The sequence below is a fragment of the Heteronotia binoei genome, chromosome 8 (genome assembly GCF_032191835.1).
Source record: "Heteronotia binoei isolate CCM8104 ecotype False Entrance Well chromosome 8, APGP_CSIRO_Hbin_v1, whole genome shotgun sequence".
NCBI classification, from domain to species: Eukaryota; Metazoa; Chordata; class Lepidosauria; order Squamata; family Gekkonidae; genus Heteronotia; species Heteronotia binoei.
Genome location: NC_083230.1, coordinates 106,131,619 through 106,151,772, shown reverse-complemented (window position 1 = coordinate 106,151,772; position 20,154 = coordinate 106,131,619). Strand labels below are relative to the sequence as shown.

Below are 20,154 nucleotides of genomic sequence, written 5' to 3'. Positions count from 1 at the left end.
TCAGTTCTCTTGGATAAAACGAATGCCTTGGAGAGTGCTAGGGGTGTGCAAAAACAATTGGTATTTTCCATGTTTGGGTGTACTGAACGTGAAAAATATTGATATTTCCTCGTATTCCTGAATCCCAATATCGGTATGATATTGGGATTTGAGAAATAACTGGGATTGCTGAATTTATTTAGCTACAATGTCCCCATAGGGATTTAAACTTTAAATGTTTGCTGTGTTCACATGGGGCAACACGACTCTGTGAGTGAACTTAGAAGGTATTTTAAAAGACTGCAGTCTCTTTAAATGTCTTCTAGCTGCACTTGTATAGAAGTCGATATTAATATTAACCAGCTTTTATTTGGGTGGGGCTATTTCAAGTGCTGAGTACTGAAGTACCAACTGAATAAATACTTGAAAAATACCAATAAGGACTATGAGTCTATTGTAGTCACTGTTATCTACTTTGACTGGTGACAGGATCACAAGCAAAGGTCTTTCACATGACCGCATGGATGATCCTTTTAACTGAAGATGCCTGGGAATGAAACTGAGATCCTTTGCATGCTAAGCAAATGCTCAACCACTAAGCAACGACCTCTTCCCGGTATCTTTGAACCTCAAAACCTTCTAGACAGGGCTTTTTTTTAGCAGGAAATCCTTTGCACATTAGGCCATACACCTCTGTTGTAGCCAATACTCCTGGAGCTTACAGTAGGCCCTCTACTAAGAGCCCTGTAAGCTCTTGGAGGATTGGCTAAATCAGAGGTGTGTGGCCTAATATGCAAAGGAGTTCCTGCTACAAACCACTCTCCCCTGCTTCTAGAACATACCCAAACACCATAACAAAGTAGAGTGGAAAACAGTGACATTGGCTATTACCATTGCAAATTGGCAGCATTCTGAGTGACATGAAATTTCTTAGTATTGAGTAATGCTTATAGACTTTGCCAACTGTAATATTACCTAGGTCTACGAATCCAACATCCACATACAGCTGTGCACAATATGAAGCCAACATTAAGCCAAATAATGGGCCCAGGACAGTCGCTATCTGTAGGCAGCCTAAAAGAAGGAGAGGGGAAAAGCATATAAAACCCCACAAAACATTTAAAAGCACAAAAAAGTATGTTTTTCAACTTTCAATTCAAATGCTGTCTTTAGATTCTCAGGAACCTCCCTTGTAATGGCAACAGAAACTCATATCAGAGACTAAAGGCTGTAGTTGACCTTGAGGACAATTTGAGGGTAATCCTAAACAGGCCTATTCAGAAGTTGCCGGGGGTGGGGGGTTGTGGCAGCTGCCGATCCAGCTGTCTGCTGCCCAAGCCCAGTGTGGCTACTTAGCTACCAGGGTTGCCAGCTCTTTTTCTGGGGAGGGGGGACTCTGTTTTGGGAACTATCTGGAGATTTTTGGGGGTGGAGCTTGGAGAGGGCAGGGTTTAGGAAAGGGAGGGACTTCAGCAGGGTATAATGCCACTGAATCCTCCCTCTAAAGCAGCCATTTTCTCCATTTGGAGATCAATTGTAATAGTGGGAGGTCTCCGGGTGCCACCTAGAAATTGGCAAACTTACCCATATGGCCACTGAGAAAGCGGACATCAGGGTGTAGGGATGCCAACCTCCAGGTAGACCTGGAAATCCTCCAGATTATAGCTCATCTCCAGACTACAGAAATTAGACCGCTTTGGAAAAAACTGATGCTTTGGAGGGTGGACTTTATGGTCTTGTACCCCACCTAGGTCTCTGTCTTCCCCAGGCTCCATCCCCATATGTCCAGGTGTTTCCCAACCTGGATCTGGCAACTCTACCTTCTCACCCTCAGCTGGTGGCCAGAGAGGACCTGGTAACTCTAAGGGGGCCTATGCCATGGGCAGGCAAAGTCCTGCCCAGCCTAAGGCCCAGGACAATGGCCCCAAATGCCCTGTGGCTAGGCCCACCTCTGGAGGGCAATGGTAGCTCTCCAGATGTTTTTTGCCTACAACTCCCATCAGCCCCAGCCATTGGCCATGCTGGCTGGGGCTGATGGGAGTCGTAGGCAAAAAACATCTGGAGAGCTACCATTGGCCACCTCTGGGCTAAACCATAGAGTTTGCCCAATAACCAGACAACCCCCATGCAACATCCTCAATGTGATGTCACTTCTGGTTGATGTCATCACATCAGGGACATTATGCAGCAATATCCCTGTTTACAGGAGAGGTTTCTCCCACCAGCCAGCTGGTCCATGATAGGAAGAAGTAGGCTTCCCAACCCCCCTGCCCTGGCGGGGATCCCCAATTTTGCAGCCTCCGCCCCCGCTCTCCAAAAATCCAGAAGCGGGGGTGGGGAGAGAACATGCGTGTAGGCATCATATAGTTGTAGAGCTCCTGATCTGTTTTTAAATTGGTTGCCTTTAAGGCTGCACAGGAAACAGGAAGGGCTTCATTGGAAAGGGTCAGTAATAGTTTCCATGGAGAATGGCCCCTCCCTTTCTTTTGCTTTCGTTTTCACAGCAAGGAAAGTTCTGAAGAAGAAGAAGATCTAGTAAGTATTTGTGTGTGTGAGAGAGGGAGGGGGCAGGGGATTCCCTGGTTTGGAGGCCTCCCCCCCGTTAGAAAGCGTGGCGGGGAGGGAAATGTCTACTGGGCACTCTATTATTCCCTTTGGAGAACGATTCCCATAGGGAATTGATCCATGGGTATTGGGGGCTCTGGGGGGGCTATTTTTTGTGGTAGAGGCACCAAATTTTTAGTATAGCATCTAGTGCCTCTCCCCAAAATACCCTACAAGTTTCAAAACGATTGGACCAGGGGGTCCAATTCTATGAGCCCCAAAAGATGGTGCCCCTATCCTTAATTATTTCCTATGGAAGAAAGGCATTTAAAAAGGTGTGCTGTCCTTTTAAATGTGATGGCCAGAACTCCCTTGGAGTTCAATTATGCTTGTCACACCCTTGTTCCTGGCTCCACCCGTGTAAATGCTGTTGATTGGCTACTTATGTTTCAATCCTTCCCCTGATTGGGCACGCTAGGCCTTCTCTGGAATCCTGGTGTGGAGTTCAAGCTCTGGCTTGTTCGGCTTCCCTCCAAAATAACAGTTCTCCCATTTGAGCCTAAGACACAACAACCCCCAATGTCTCCTGGCTCCACCCCAAAGTCTCCTGGCTCCGCCCCCAAAGTCCCCACATATTTCTTTAATTGGACTTGGCAACCCTAGGGAAAAGTCTCCAAAACTGGGGGACCTCCTGCTGGGACCTGGAAACCCTAGGAAAACACCAGGGGCTTTTTTGTTGTAAGAACTCCTTTGCATATTAGGCCACACCCTTGATGCAGCCAATCCTCTTGGAACTTACAGTAGGCCTTGCAAGAAGAGCCCTGTAAACTCTTGGTGGATTGGCTACATCGAGGTGTGTGGCCTAATATGCAAAGGAGTTCCTGCAACAAAAAAGCCCCTGGTGAACTCTATGGAATTCTACCCCTACTGAGTTCCCTCCCCTTTCCAAATTCTGCCTTCTCCAGCCTCTGCCCCCAAATCTCCAGGGACTTCTCAAACCAGAGCCAGCAACCCTAGTTATGGTGCTTTGGACACCCACAGTCCTGGCCCCACCGAAGGCACCTGGGTTTTTTTGGCTGCTGTGTGACACAGAGTGTTGGACTGGATGGGCCACTGGCCTGATCCAACTTGCCTTCTTTTATGTTCTTACGGTGTCTCTCCACAGCTCTGTTGCTGTCTTCAGTCAGTTAATAAAGAGAGACCTTTCCGAGAGTTCAGGAACTCAAATATGAAAGCTGGACACTAAGAAGTGAGTTCAGAGCTTTCATGTAGTATTAAAATTGCTTGATTTGTTTTAGGCAGTTTAATTTTGGGTAATGTCATACCATGTTGTAAGCAGCTTTTAGGCAAACTTGAGTGGAAAAGCAGGATATGTATTTTTAAAGAAGCAAATAAAATGCATGGGTAGTGGTCAAAACTAGAGCTCTGATGGGAACAGGCCCTGTAGTTTTATGCCTTCCCTGTTTTCAAGATTTATCACTGTCCAAACACACTGAGAGTTTACACGGAAACTCCCTGCCCTCTTTTTACAATGAAACATCCTTTCACAAAACTTGCTTGACTAGTGGCCACAGTGAGGTCACAGAACCGGTGCCCCTTAAGGAGCTTTTCAAAATGTTGTGCTGTGGTTTTTAAAGTGGAACGTAAATATTTTCTGGTAGTATATGGCAAGGTTGGGAAATTCCTGGAGTTTTAGGGATGGAATCAGGTTGCTAACCTTCCCTTGGGACACTGGGTCCCCTGCCCTTGAGCCCTGTTTCCCATCAGTGCTCATTACGGTTGTCAAGTTCCTCGTGGCCTCTGGTACAATAGAGTTTTCCTCCCAAATTGCTAGAGCATCTAGGAAAACTACAGAGTTTTCCCGGAAGCTTCTAGAGTGGCCAGTGTGTGATGCTACCCCTGCAATGATGTCACTTGAGAGTGATGTCATCACAACGGCAGTGTCAGGTGGGGATCCCCGTGCCAGCCCCCTGCCGGCCAGCAGGTTGGGGACCTCCAAGGCGGGCGAACCGCCGCCCCACCCGGGAGCTTGGCAGCCCTAGTGGTCATGGTAGAAGCCATTTTTTTACTGCAAAAGTTTTGCCCAAACAACAGAGCATTGCAGTGACCCAAGCGATGTGATGATATCACTTCCCGAGCACACTGGAAGTGATGTCACCATGTTGCTGGCGACAAGGCCTAAAAAGTCTTCCTCCAGCTCCTGATACATTCCCTCCTTGCTCCTTGTCAGTTGCCAGGAGGGACCTCAAAACCCTACCAGGTTGCCAGCCTCCAGGTGGGCCCTGGAGATCTACTTTTACAACTCCCTTGGAGAAAATGGCTGCTTTGAAGGGTGGACACGGTGGAATTGGACCGTGCTGAGGCCCCTCCCTTCCTCAAACCCCGCCATCTCCCAGATACAACCAGTCTCCAGCTATTTTCCAACACCAACCTTGCAACCCCTCCTTTCCAAACTCTGCCTTCCCCAGGAAGCACTGCCAACTCTTCAGGAATTTCCTAAGCCAGAAATGGCAAGTGTGCCTGTGGGGGGTGAAGAGTATTTCCCACCACTCAAGAGCATGTTTAGGGTTGTCAGCTCTGGGTTGGGAAACACCTGGAGATTTGGAGGAGTGGAGCCTGGGGAGGGCAGGGTTTGGGGAGAGGAGAGGAGGGACCTCAGCAGGGTATAACGCCATAGAGTTCACCATGCAAAGCAGCTATTTTCTTCAGGTTGCCAATCCCCAGTTGGGTAAGAAAACAACAAAACACTGTAAATTACCACCATTCGTGCAAACTAAGAAATACTAAGCAAGTTGATGTGAGCCTTAGCATGGGTTCCTGATTCAAGAATACGCGGCCAGTGGAAGTGGTAAATGAATAGGCCTGGCAATCCCCAGGTCCCAGCGGTAGAATGTGGTAGAAGCACCACATTTTTGGGGTAGAAGCACCAAATTTTCAGGATACTATCCAATGCCTCTCCTCAAAACACCCTCCACATTCAAAAAGATTGGATTTGGGGGGTCCAATTCTATGAGCCCCAAAACAAGGTGCCCCTATCTGCCATTATTTCCAATGAAGAGAAGGCATTTAAAAGGTGTGCGGTCCCTTTAAATGAGATGGGCAGAACTCCCTTTGGAGTTCAGTTATGCTTGCTACAGGAACCTTGCTCCTGGCTCCACCCCCAATGTCTCCTGGCTCCACCCTCGAAGTCCCCAGATATTTCTTGAATTGGACTTGGAAACCCTACATTTTCTCCAGGGGGAGTGATCTTGGTTGCCTGGAGATCAACTATAATAGCAGGAAAGCTCCAGGAGCTACTTGGAGTTTGGCAACCCTTGCCATACTACTTATTTAAATTATCAAAGATTTCAGGTTTTCACGGCTGGTAACATCATTAGGGTTTGTAGAATCTTTCGGACTCAAGTGCCGTGTTCTACTGGAGAAAGTTTTCCTTCCAGACGTTTCGTTCTCAGCTGCGGAGAACATCCTCAGTGGCGTTGCAGCCGGAGCAGGCGCTCTGACCTTCTTGGCTGCTGTGCATTGAGTGGGGCCAGGGCTGCTGGAGAGCTGCTATTTCTAGGCTGGAGAGGGTGTGATGAAAGGGCAATTGGTTTGTGGATATGTCCATTGTTTGGTGGGGCTTCCTGGAAGGGTAGTGATAAGGAAACTGGCTGTTGAATGTGACCATTGTTCTGTGTTAATTGCTGGGAGGGTTGGAAGGGGTGTGAAGATAAGGAAGATGGTTGTTGACTGTGCTGATTGTTCTGTGGAATGTGCTGGTTGTTCTGAGACTTTCTGCAATTTATAGTCTGTAGGGTAAATTATGCCCCCACCTAGCTGCCATTTAGAAAAACAAATAACAAGAAGGTGGTCGGACCTTTTGCTCAAAGATCGACCAGGATTTAAAAGGTCAGGCCTACTTGTCTTAAACATAGTTGGAGTATGAATAAACAAAATATGTTTCTTTAGTTACAATTATGTATTGCCTTTCTTTCCAAAAGGAATCCCAGGTAACCAAGGGTTCATAAGAACATAATTGTCATGTCAGTACATAATACTAAGCCTGGGCATTTGCAGGTTTACCAATGTAGAAAGGAGAATTTTCGGATTTTGCAAAATCTTCCACATACGAAATGCCTAAAGGGGTGATGGGCGTTTCGCCAACACCTCGGATGATGTTTCCCACCAACAGAAACACCCACATCAGCGATCCAGCCTGCTTTTTACATTCTGCAAATAAAAGGAACAAGGAAAGACATCCTCATGAAAGTTTGCACAGGTAACAAAATCAATGCTGTCCATTCAGAAGTGATAAAATGTTCTGGAATTCAACATTGTATCTTCCTGGATTCCATCAAAACAATACTCCTAGGATTGTCAGTGTACAGTTGGGAGTGGGAGATCCCCCAGTCTGGAGTCTGTCTGTCCCCCAGTTCAGGGCTATCAGAAACCAGGGAGAACTACACCCCCCAACAGACAAGAAACCAAAACTCAATATGACATGCCTAATGTCAAGCAATGGTATTTCAATTAAATTATTCAAGTTAGATACAAAATGCTCCGTTCATTTGAAGATCCAAAGCTTACTCAAGGGGCAAACCTTGAGAGTGATACATGGACACAGAAATCATAGTGTTTTAAAGCATACATCAAAGACAGGAATCGAGATAACAATAGCTCATAGCGGGTGCGTGTGAATTGCTACAAATATGCAAAAAATGGTTATATGCGGTTAGCTCTTCCCCGGTCACATACATTCCTTGATAACTGAAATGAATGGGAAGGACATGGGGGAGGTACTCCTTCATTTTATCATCAAAGTTACTTGCAAGCCCTCTATGTCTACTCTACGGTGTGAAAGCATAGCAAGGCGCCAAAATGCTGGGAGAAAGAGGAGGTGTGAATACTATACTCTTTGAAATGCAACTAAGGGGAAAGGGGGATGGTTTGCAGGGTAATGACAGTAAACTCACTTTAATAATTGACTGGCTCAGTAAGGTGAAATAGCATGCTTGACATCTATGTCACCGGAAGTGGTATAGGCAAGTTGGTGAACCTTGGAGGGGCAATGCTCTGGCTTTGGGGCAAAAGAAGACCGCAGATTTATACTCCGCTCTTCTCTCTGAATCAGAGTCTCAGAGCGGCTTACAATCTCCTATATCTTCTTCCCTCACAACAGACGTGGGTGGGGTTGAAAGGGCTCTCACAGCAGCTTTCCTTTCAAGGACAACTTCTACGAGAGCTATGGCTAACTTCTATATTGTATAATTTTATTGAACTGTTGTTAGCCGCCCTGAGCCTGCCTAGGCAGGGAGGGCGGGATATAAATAAAAAATTTATTATTATTATTATTATTATTAACTCAAGACCATTCCAGCAGCTGCAAGTGGAGGAGTGGGGAATCAAACCTGGTTCTCCCACATAAGAGTCCTCAGACTTAAGCACTACACCAAACTGGCTCTCTGTGGTTTGACAATAATCCTATCATAGAGCTTTGCCCACAAACCAGAGCATCGCCCCCAATGTCCTCGACATGCCTACAACACTCAAAAGTGATGCAGACAGGGCTTTTTTTATAGCAGGGAACTCCTTTGCATATTAGGCCACACCTCCCTGATGTAGCCAATCTTCCTGGAGCTTACAGTAGGCCCTGTACTGTAAGCTCTTGGAGGATTGGCTACATCAGAGTTGTGTGGCCTAATATGCAAAGGAGTTCCTGCTACAAAAAAAGCCCTGGATGTAGTCATGTCACATTTGTTTCTGCTTCTTCTCCCTTCCCTCCTGGTAAGTGCACCCCCATCCCTTGTCCAGTTGGATGAGGGACCTGGGAACTCTAGATGATCCTATGGTGATTTTGTGGCATTTTATTTTGCATTCCTTGCTTCTGTGGGACTAAGAATTGTGTAAGTGTGTTAAGTGCCATCAAATACGATAGCCTCAGTTAAGTAATTTTAGCTTCTAGGGAGAATTCAGGATTAATTTGACCTAAAACACACTGATTTGTCTTTTTGTAGGCTCATGATGTCCATAATACTCTCCTCCAACACCACCTTTCAAATGAGTCAACTGCCTGTCATTCCTGAGAGCCAGTTTGGTATAGTGGTTAAGTGCGAGGACTCTTCTCTGGGAGAACCGGGTTTGATTCCCCTCTCCTCCACATACACCTGCTGGAATAGTCTTAGGTCAGCCATAGCACTCGCAGGAGTTGTCCTTGAAAGGGCAGCTGCTGTGAGAACTCTCTCAGCCCCACCCACCCCACAGGGTGTCTGTTCTGGGGGAAGAAACTATAGGAGATTGTAAGCCGCTCTGAAATTCTGATTTAGAGAGAAGGACGGGGTATAAATCTGCAGTCTTTTTCTTCTTCTTCACTGTCCAACATTCACACACATGCATAGTAATGGAGAATACTGTGGCATGAATTATCTTCTTGATCTTAGTCACCAGCAACACATCCCATTCTCTACATTTAATCTTTTCAAGTTCCTTCACGGTTGCCCTTCCTAATCTCAATCTCCTAATTTCTTGGGTGCAGTCTTCCTTTTGGTTGATGTTGGAGCGAAGGCATAGAAAACCTTAACCAGTTTCAGTTTCCTCGATGTCAGCCTTAAAGTTGTGTAATTCCCCAGTAGTCAGTACTTTCGTCTTCTTTATGTTATCAGAAGTGTAACCAGAAAGATGTGGACTGGTATAGTACAAGGGTGGCCAAACTTGCTCAACATTTGAGTCACATAGAATAAATGCCGCAAGACATGAACATCAGATGAAGGAAGGAAGGAAGGAAGGAAGGAAGGAAGGAAGGAAGGAAGGAAGGAAGGAAGGAAGGAAGGAAGGAAGGAAGGAAGGAAGGAAGGAAGGAAGGAAGGAAGGAAGGAAGGAAGGAAGGAGGCAAATAGATGGGGAGGGAGAGGTGGAAAGAAAGCAGCTTTAACTTTAAATGCATTATCCAGTCTGTCTGCTGGTTTGGCTTGGAGAAGTGATTTAAAGATACAAATTCCTTCTCAGAGAAGATTGCAGACTGCAAATTTATACCCTGCCCTGAATCAGAGACTCAGAGTGGCTTACAGTCTCCTATATCTTCTCCTCCCACAACAGACACCTTTCAATTCGCCCCATTTCCCGCCAGCTCTCTTTGAGGCAGCTGCATGTCACCCCGAGCCGGCAGTCTGTAATCACCCAATACATGTGAAAGAGCAACATGCAGCCCCCGAGCCACAGATACATTTTCAAAAAGTTTTATTATTTTCAAAAAGAGTAAGGGTAAGGGATAAGGGAGATAGAAAGCACAATACATTTGGACCTTATTCTGCACAAACATACTTTCAAAAAATACAAGCTTACTTCTACAATGCTTTCTTTACATAAATTGTTCCATATTATTATGTCTAAACTAAAGCTCATCCACATTTTAAAATTTTATAGTTTAAATCCTTTGTTAGAGTTATCAATTGATTTGACAATTCCAGTAAAGGCAATTTTATAATATAAAATACAGGAAAGAAAGAAGGGAGAAATAAGTTCAAACCAGAGAATCTTAAGTGTCTTGAATACATAACCATGCATAAAATTTCATCCAGTATTTTCTTGCTTCTTCTTTAGATCTCCCAGCCAACAGCTGGGATAGAAAGTCCAGCTCTGCTGTTTCCAGAATTTTTCCCACCAAGTCCACTTTCGTGGGAATATGCTGAGATTTCTATCTCTGCGCCAAAAGAATTCTAGCTGCAGTGTTAAAGTGTGCCAGCAAATGTCTCATTTCTTTGAAATAATCCTCAGGAAATATATTCAATAAAAATAGTTCTGGTTTGAAATGAATCTGCGCCTTCGTAATCTTCTGTAATATTTCATGCACCATTTTCCAATAACCCTTCACTGTCTCACATGTCCACCACATATGGGCCGATTTCGCACTAGAGCTTTAATCCTGGTTTAACTCTATCCCCAAACTGACTTTCTACACTAGAATCATAGAGTCAGAGAAACCAACTTTATGACTCTATGATTCTATGGTTTTAGTGTAGAAAGTCAGTTTGGGGACAAAGTTAAATCAGGATTAAAGCTCTAGTGCGAAATCGGCCATGGTGAAAAGAACCCACCTGCTTAGTACGTTTCCAAAATTTGTTAGACATAGTATAAATCTTACACAATTTCTGTGGGGTCAAGTACCATCCGTAAAACATCTTATACAAATTTTCTTTAAAAGTTGCTGACGTAGTTAATTTGGCATTAAGCTTCCACAGCCTCTCCCATTCCTCTAATGTAATATTACAACCAAAATGTTTTGACCATTGGACCATGCAATCTTTTACCACGTCGTTTTGTGTCTTCATTTGAAGTAGATATGCATATAATTTAGAGATTAACGTTTCCTGTGGACCTAAAAGAATTTTATCAAAGAGATATTGTTCTGTATTGAAACCTATCACCTTGTCTTTGGCATATCTGGATTCAAGTTGCATTCTCAGCCACCAGTTCATTTTGATATCCATATTTTCCAGCTCTCCTCTGGTTTTCAATTGATTATCTTTTCCCAACAAGTCATCATACCTATAATTCTGATTTGATTTTAGGAGATTCGGATGTGTAAATGCTTCAACAGGGGAGACCCATCTTGGAATTTTTTGATAAATTCTGGTCTTTAGCCATGACCATGTATGACACAAGGATTTTCTAAACCAATGGTTCTTAAAATAGGAGTGGCCTTCGAGTCTTTGATACCATAAATATGCATGCCACCCCATAGTAAGGTCATGTCCTTCTAACAACAATTGTCTCTTGTCATTCAGTAGTATCCAGTCTCTTACCCATAGAAGTGCAGAGGCTTTATAATACAATTGCCAGTCTGGGAGGCCCATACCTGCTCTTAATTTAGAATCTTGCAGTGTCTTTAATTTAATTCTAGGTTTTTTACCTTGCCAAACATATTTGGCGACCATGTTGTTCAGTTCTTGAAAAAATCCACTATTTAAAAATATTGGAATAGTTTGAAACAAAAAAAGTAACCTTGAAAAGTAATCTTTATTAAGGCTAATCTTCCAATTAAAGATAGATTCAAATCGTGCCATTTTTCCAAATCCTTTTACATTTCTTTATGTAGTTTGTCATAATTATCTGTTTTTAAGTTGCTACATTTATTTGAAATAACAACACCTAAATATTTGATTTGTTTATCATGCAAAACCCCTGATTTTTGCTGAAAGGATTGAGCTTGTTCCATCGTCATATTCTTTGTCAAAAATTTTATTTTATGGTAATTAATCTTAAATCCTGCCCAGTAACCAAATTGTTTAATCTAATTTATAAGACAGTCTACTGAGTCCATTGGTTGTTCCAGTATAAGAACATAAGAACATAAGAGAAGCCATGTTGGATCAGGCCAACGGCCCATCAAGTCCAACACTCTGTGTCACACAGTGGCAAAAAAATTTTATATACACACATACCCTGTGGCTAATAGCCACTGATGGACCTTTGCTCCATATTTTTATCTAAACCCCTCTTGAAGGTGGCTATGCTTGTGGCCGCCACCACCTCCTGTGGCAGTGAATTCTACATGTTAATCACCCTTTGGGTGAAGAAGTACTTCCTTTTATCCGTTTTAACCTGTCTGCTCAGCAATTTCATCGAATGCCCACAAGTTCTGAAAAGTACTTCTTTCTCTACTTTCTCCATCCCATACATTATCTTGTAAACCTCTATCATGTCACCCCGCAGTCGACGTTTCTCCAAGCTAAAGAGTCCCAAGCGTTTCAACCTTTCTTCATAGGGAAAGTGCTCCAGCCCTTTAATCATTCTAGTTGCCCTTCTCTGGACTTTCTCCAATGCTATAATATCCTTTTTGAGGTGCGGCGACCAGAACTGCACACAGTACTCCAAATGAGACTGCACCATCGATTTATACAGGGGCATTATGATACTGGCTGATTTGTTTTCAATTCCCTTCCTAATAATTCCCAGCATGGAGTTGGCCTTTTTTATTGCAAATGCACACTGTCTTGACATTTTCAGTGAGTTATCTACCACGACCCCAAGATCTCTCTCTTGGTCAGTCTCTGCCAGTTCACAACCCATCAACTTGTATTTGTAGCTGGGATTCTTGGCCCCAATGTGCATTACTTTGCACATAAAAACTAGATCATCTGCAAAGGCTCTGTGTTTCTATTGTTCATCTTTTATCACAGCTCCCTTTATATTTGAATCTTGCCTTATTTGATTATTCAGTACTTCTAATGATAAGATAAAAAGTAAGGGTAACAATGGACAGCCTTGTCTTGTACCTTTTTGAATGTTGATTAGATCTGTTAGTTCGCCGTTCACTGTCATCCTTGCAGTTTGTGAAGAATAAATTGCTTCTACTGCTCTCAAAAAGTTTTCACCACATTCCATGCCTTTCAGTTGCTGTAGCATGAAGTGCCAACGAACATTGTCTAAGGCCTTCTCAGCCAGTTGTTTCTCTGGATGAGTTTCATAATATTCCAAAATATTACACACTGTTCTGACATTATCTTTCAAATATCATCTAGGAAGGAATCCTGCTTGATGATAATGTATTATAGACTGTAGAACTTTCTTCAAACGTTGTGCCAATATTGCAGCAAAATTTTATAATCCACATTTAAAAGAGAAATTGGGCGGTATTTTTTAATATCTTTCAAATCATTATTTTCTTTTGGTATCAAAGATATTGTAGCTTCTTGCCATGAAACTGGTATTTGGGCTTCTTCTTGAATTTTTTCAATAAGACACTTAAGTGCTAAGAAACTTAAATTGTAAGAGTAAAGACTCTTCGTAAACTTTGTAAAATTCTGCAGGTAGTCCATCTGGACCTGGAGTTTTACCATTCTTTTGAGATGTCATTACATCTCCAAGTTCCCTTATTGTTATTGACTCATTTAAAGTTTTTTGTTGTTCTTCTGTAAATTTATTGAGATTATTTTGATTGACATATTCTTCTAAGTTTATTTTATGAACTTGCTTGTCTTCATATAATTTTTTAGAAAACTGTTCCACAATTTGACGTATTTCTTGCTTTTGATTTTTCTCTTTGTTGTTCTCATCTTTCAATGTCGAAATTATTCTTTTGGCCTTTTCTTTTATCATCCTATAAGCCAACCACCTTCCAGGCTTATTAGCATGTTCAAAAAAATTTTGTCTAGCGTACCTCAACTAAATCTCCATCTCCTCCATAAGAATCAAATTCAATTTGTGTTGCATTTCTTTAACTTTTTTTTTAAACTCATGTTTTGTTGGCTGTTTTTTAAGATTCTTTTCAGTACTTCAACTTGTGACATTAGGTTTTGGAAATTTACAGTTTTTCTTTCTTTTTCTTAATACTATATCTAATTGCAAGGCCCCTATAGTAAGCTTTAGCAGTGTCCCAAACCACTTGCATCTTTACCTCTTGTGTTATGTTCTGTTTGAAAAAAGATTCCATTTCTACCTTAGATTCTTTGAGAAAGTCTTTATCTTTCAAAATTGAAGTATTTAACCTCCATGGTCTTCTCATCCGTGGACCTTTGAGCTTAACCATTACAGGGCTATGGTCAGAAATAACTCTTGGTTGAATTTCTGTGTCAACTAAATCTTTAATCATACTTGCAGAGAGCCAGCACATATCAATTCTTGACCAAGTTTGTTGGCTAGAGGAATAGTAAATAAAGTCTTTGGAGTTAGGATAACTTGTTCTCCATACGTCAACTAGATCCATTTCTTTTGCTAATTTCCAAAAACTTGTTGGAAACTGAAGGCCTTTACTTTTCATCTGTTTGTGCATTTTTTGTCCAGTTGTCTATCAGAAACTGCATTGAAATCTCCTATTAGGCAATTTTCTACATAGTCTAAATTTCATAATTTAAGACGCAAATCTCGAAAAAATTTCTCTTGGTAGTCATTTGGGGCATAGATATTTACCAGTAGAATTTTTTTATTCTCCACTGTAATTTCCACTAATAGAATTCTTTCATCTTCAGAAGCATATTGCAATTGTGGGTTAAATTTATCTTTAATGTATGTTGCAACTCCCCTTTTCTTCTTGTTCATGTCTGTTGCTGTAAATAAGTTACCAGGTTTTTTATTTTTCAAAAGATGTCCATCTTTAGTTAAAATATGTGTTTCTTGTAAGCATCTTGTATCCATTTCCATTTCTGTCAAATATCTACAAGTCTTCCTCCTTTTGGCTGGAGAGTTGAGTCCATTAACATTAATTGAAACTATTGAAGCCATTATGGGTTTTGTTTATCATTATCTTTCTTATCTTTTTTGGAATGCTGTCTTGTGTGATATCTTTACTTTACTTTACTTTACTTTATTCGATTTATATCCCGCCCTACCCCACCGAGGTGGGCTCAGGGCGGCTTACAACAATAAAAGCTAACAAAGGTCGATTTAAATACAATTAAAATTATACAATAAAATACATAAAAGCCTAAAAATACATAAAACTCACATCGATATACACTATGCTACTATTACTTAAATCAGTCCTTCAAATTTCCAATATTCGGTAATCTGATGTTTAAGATTTAATAATCAGGCATTCTGCTCACAGTTAATTATATGCCAACCGGAAGAGGGTTGTTTTACAGGCCCTGCGGAACTGTTCAAGGTTCCGCAGGGCCCTCACCTCCTCCGGGAGCTGATTCCACCAACAGGGAGCTGCAATCGAGAAGGCCCTGTCCCTGGTCGCTTTCAGACGGGCCTCCTTTGGCCCAGGGATTATAAGGAGGTTCTGAGACCCCGACCTCAGCACTCTCTGGGGGACATGTGGGGAGAGACGGTCCCTAAGGTAGGCAGGTCCCAGACCATAAAGGGCTTTAAAGGTCATAACCAGCACCTTGTACCGAACTCGGTATGTTATCGGCAGCCAGTGCAGTCCTCGAAGCCCCGGCTGGATGTGCTCCCGTCTAGGGAGCCCTAACAACAGCCGGGCAGCGGCATTCTGCACTAGCTGCAACTTCCGGGTTCGGCACAAGGGCAGCCCCATGTAGAGGGCATTGCAGTAATCCAGCCTCGAGGTGACCGTTGCATGGATCACTGTTGCCAGGTCGTCGCCCTCCAGGAAAGGGGCCAACTGCCTTGCCCCCCTAAGATGAAAAAATGCGGACTTGGCAGTGGCTGCTATCTGGGCCTCCATAGTTAGGGTAGGCTCCAGTAGCACCCCCAGGCTCCTAACCCTGTGTGCCGCTGACAGAGGCACACCATCGAGGGCCGGTAAGGGAATCTCCCTCCCTGGACCACGGCGACCCAGGCAAAGGACCTCTGTCTTCGTCGGATTTAGCTTCAGCCCGCTCAGCCTGAGCCATCTAGACACGGCCTGCAATGCCAGGTCCAGGTTTTCTGGGACACAGGCAGGCCGGCCGTCCATAAGTAGATAGAGCTGGGTGTCATCAGCGTACTGGTGGCAACCCAGCCCATATCTCCGGGCAATCTGGGTAAGAGGGCGCATATAGATGTTAAACAACATCGGGGATAGAACTGCTCCCTGAGGGACCCCGCAATCCAGCGGGTATCTTTGGGACAATTCACCCCCAATCGCCACTCTTTGTCCCCGACCTTTGAGGAAAGAGGTAAGCCATTGTAAAGCCAACCCCTGAATCCCCACGTCGGCAAGACGGCAAGTCAGCAACCGATGGTCGACCGTGTCGAACGCTGCCGACAGGTCTAACAGCATCAGTACCGCCGAGCCGCCTCGGTCCAGATGCCGCTGGAGATCATCCACCAGGGCAACCAGCACTGTCTCCGTCCCATGACCTGGGCGGAAGCCCGACTGATGGGAGTCAAGGACGGAAGCATCCTCCAGGAAACTCTGTAGTTGCAACGCCACTGCCCTCTCAATGAGTTTACCCAAAAAGGGTAAATTCGAGACCGGCCGATAGTGTGCCAATTCGGCCGGATCCAGTGTTGGTTTTTTTAAGAGGGGACGGACCACTGCCTCCTTAAGAGGCGTTGGAAATTGCCCTTCCATCAGGGATCTATTTATGATATCCCGTATAGGATACCTAAGCTCCCTCTGGCAAGATTTAATAAGCCAGGAGGGGCAAGGGTCCGAATTGCAAGTTGTAGGGCGTGCAGACAAGAGGATCCTGTCAACTTCCTCCAAGCTGAGAGCGCCGAAACCATCCAGAATACAATCTGAAGACAGGCAAGGAGCCTCGGGTTCGGATACTGTCTCCAATATGGCGGGGGTGTCGCGGCGGAGCGACGCGACTTTATCTGCAAAAAATTTCGCAAAAGCCTCACAGCCTATTTCCAATTGACTAACGTTTGGGCTGCCCTGTGGCAGCGTTATAAGAGTCCGAATTATGTTGAACAATTGTGCCGGGCGCGAAGTTGCAGATGCAATCTTAGCCGCAAAGTATGTTTTCTTTGCGGCTTTGACTGCCATCTCATAGGACTTCATACACTCTCTATAAGATGTTCTAGTCGCTTCGTCTCGAGTACACCGCCATTGCCTCTCTAGTCATCTGAGTCCTCGCTTTAGTTGCCGCAACTCCTGGTTATACCAGGGTGCTAGCTTTAGGCGAGGGCGCAGAGGACGTCTAGGTGCAATCTCATCGATGGCCCTGGAGAGCCTATCATTCCAGGACTCCACCAGGTCATCGAGAGAGTTGCCAGAGGGCCAGGGATCCCGTAGAGCCATCTGGAACCGTTCGGGGTCCATCTGGCTCCGCGGGCGAGCTAAAATAGGCTCGCCGCCTAAACGGGCTTGGGGTGGGATATTCATACGAGCCTTAAGGGCATAGTGGTCCGACCATGGCACTGTCTGAGCAGTAATATCGTCCACTAAAATTCCCGCCGCGAAGATCAGGTCTAGCATGTGCCCCGCCTGGTGGGTAGGCGTTGTAACAAACTGGGAGAGTCCTAGCGTCGCCATGGATGACACTAGGTCCATCGCCTGACTAGAGGACATGTCATCGGCATGGACATTGAAGTCACCCAGGATCAAAAGCCTTGGGTACTCCAATGCCCAGCCTGCTACGGCCTCCATCAGGGATGGTAAGGCGCCGGCTGGTGCGTTAGGCGGTCGGTACACCAGCCAAACCGCCAACCCCTCCCCAACGTCCCACGCCAAACCGGCACATTCAATGCCCCCGATCTCCGGAGGCGGGAGGGCCCGAAAGGAGTAAGCCTCTCGTATGAGTATAGCCACCCCTCCCCCCCGCCCGCTAGTCCGGGACTGGTGAACGACCGAGAATCCTGGGGGAACCAACTGGGAGAGAGCTACAGTCTCCCCTTCGTGCACCCAGGTCTCGGTCACGCATGCCAGGTCCATATCCTGTTCGAACAGGAACTCCCGAAGGGTAGAGATCTTATTATTGATGGACCTGGCATTACATAACACCAGTGACGGAGGCGGGTAATTTACTCTGGCCCTACTACTTGCCACCGTCGGGATGGGACGTAGGCTGGAAGGGGGTCGAGCCCTGTTGTGTCTCAACCCCCTTCCCTTATAATTCCGCCTAGTCCCACCGTCATACCTTCCCCTCCCCAGGAGTACTGGGATCCCCAGGCCAGTCATCTCCTAGTTGTGTCCGCTCCACTGATGAAATAATTGAGGCTGAACTGCCCCCTCCTGCAACCCTCCTCCTCTCAACCGATCTATTTATGAACCAATCTGCCAATCACCCTAATAGTTATTTAGTTAAAAGCCCCACCCAATCTTCCCAATAAATAATTAGCTAAAAATTAATTAAGTCTAATTCTAAAGGCTCCTTAATTATAAAACCCCACCAATAAATAGATACACTTCCCAAATTAATTTGCCACAAATAAAATTTCTCAGTTTAGCTAATTAATTAATAATCAACATCCAATTTAAATAACTAACATTTTAAATCACAGTCCATATTATTGAATTGGCAATTTAGATTCGTTGAGGTGAGGGTTAAGACAAGGGACATAAATAGGATGAATAAAGTGCAATAGTTTTAAAGTGGTAGTGCCTATAAAGTGCAATGTTCTTATTCTTTCTCCTGTTCTTGTTTTGTCTTTATCGCTGGGCATGCCGATGTCCATGTGGAGCCCGTTCTTTCTTTAGGTGATAGCTGGTAATTGGGAGCGGTTAGGGATGGTCTTACACAGTGTAGTCCTCTTACAGGGTTGTCGGGCCGTCTGGCCGGTCTTGACAGCCTGCTGCGCAGCCTCGGGGACGGGGGGGGGGGGGTGTAAGCCTCTCCGCGCCCTTTCGCCGCCCAGCAGTCGTCTCCACCGCCCTCAGGGACCCTAAAGATCTCAGGCGTCTTACCAGCCTGTCAGAGCAGTCCCTTCAAGCGTTCTTCCCGTATTTTGCGCCGCTCGCCCCAACTCCTCGCTCACACACGGAGGGGGGAGATATATGGAAAGTCCGAGGCAGTAGACTTGAAGCGTTTGAAACGCACGGAGGGCACGAAGGGGGGGGGGAATAGATGGAAGTCTGAGGCAGTCGTCCCAAAGCGGTCTCTGCCGCCGTGGTACTTCGTCTCGCCCCCCCAATTCAGCCGCGCAGACCACACCCAGCGCACGGCCCGCGGCCGGCCCGCACTTCCAGCGACTCCGGCGTTGCCGGCCTCACCGCCCGCTGCCGCTCTCCGCCTAGTTGCACTCCAACTTGGCCCGACTCGGTCCGGCTCAGCTCGCACTTCTGCGGCTCCAGCGGCTCGTACACAGCTCGGGCTCAATAAACCACGCCGCCACGCCGTCTGCCGCCGTTCTCTGCTCCGGCCCCACTCCGGCTCCGGTCTAGCCCAACCCGGGACCACCGGCACCACACACGATGTTTTCGGGGGAAAGGTAGGGTGAAACATTCGCAACCACCCTTCACCTTCTCCTCCTCAATTGCAGGCTATTCTGCCTAGAGCTATAAATGTGTAGCATAGGTTATACAACGATGAAAGTTGGTAATTCAAGGAGCACTAACGCTGGGCTCCTTGGCTGTCGCCATCTTGTTTCTTCTGAGCGGGAGGGCGGGATATAAAGAAAGGGCTGGAAGGGTCGCACTCTCCCGATTGCGCGATATCTCTGTGGTTCATTTGGATTCTCTTCACCAGAGCTTTCTTCCTCCTCCTCCTTGTCCTTCTTTTCTTTGCCTTCTTTTTCCCTCACTCTATCCAGAAAGTTCTGAGCTTTGAAAATGGAGTTAATCCTGCATCTGTTCTCCTGGTAAGTAAAAAGAAGGCCTTCTGGCATTAGCCACATGTAGGATATTTCTCTTCCTCTTAAAAAAATCTGCTAACGCTTCATATTCTCTTCTCTTTTGTCTCACAGGCCAAGATACCTCTCTTAAAACTTTCACCATGTTTCCAGCTATCATCATAGGTCTGTCTCTTACTTGCTTCAAAATGTCATCTTTAGTCCTCTTTCTTGTGAGTCTCAAATGGACTTCACTAGGTAATTTGCTTTGTCTTGTATAACTCGATGGCACCCATCTAACTTGATCAAACTCTTCTTCCATCCTCTGCGGAGTCACCTGTAAAATTTCAGCCAAAGCTTCACTTAAAATTTTCTGTAAATTTTCAGATTTCTCTTCTGGTATATTTTGAAACCTCAGCATGTAAGCAGCTCTGTCTACTTCTAGTTGCAAGAGTCTAGAGTCATGTATATTCTGTTCTTTTTCCAGGGGAAGAAAATGATGACTTTCCTTCCCTTTTTTCTTTTTCCTTTTTTACTGTTTCTTTGAAGCCA

At 44.9% G+C, this 20,154-nt stretch overlaps 2 protein-coding genes across 4 annotated transcripts in view; both read right to left on the bottom strand.

Annotated features, from left to right (window-relative positions):
• Nucleotides 1-20,154, bottom strand: part of CALD1 (caldesmon 1) — a 710,639-nt gene that overhangs the window by 271,758 nt on the left and 418,727 nt on the right. The gene's annotated exons all lie outside the window — the stretch shown is intronic.
• LOC132576561 (solute carrier organic anion transporter family member 1A2-like) overlaps nt 1-20,154 on the bottom strand; it is an 83,818-nt gene that overhangs the window by 31,368 nt on the left and 32,296 nt on the right. For both annotated transcript variants that reach the window (XM_060245817.1, XM_060245818.1), the window contains exons 6-7: nt 6,586-6,732; nt 955-1,053 (exon numbers count right to left, since the gene is read on the bottom strand). In XM_060245817.1, the coding sequence (XP_060101800.1) occupies nt 955-1,053; nt 6,586-6,732 (246 nt within the window). The remainder of the gene's footprint in view (nt 1-954; nt 1,054-6,585; nt 6,733-20,154) is intronic.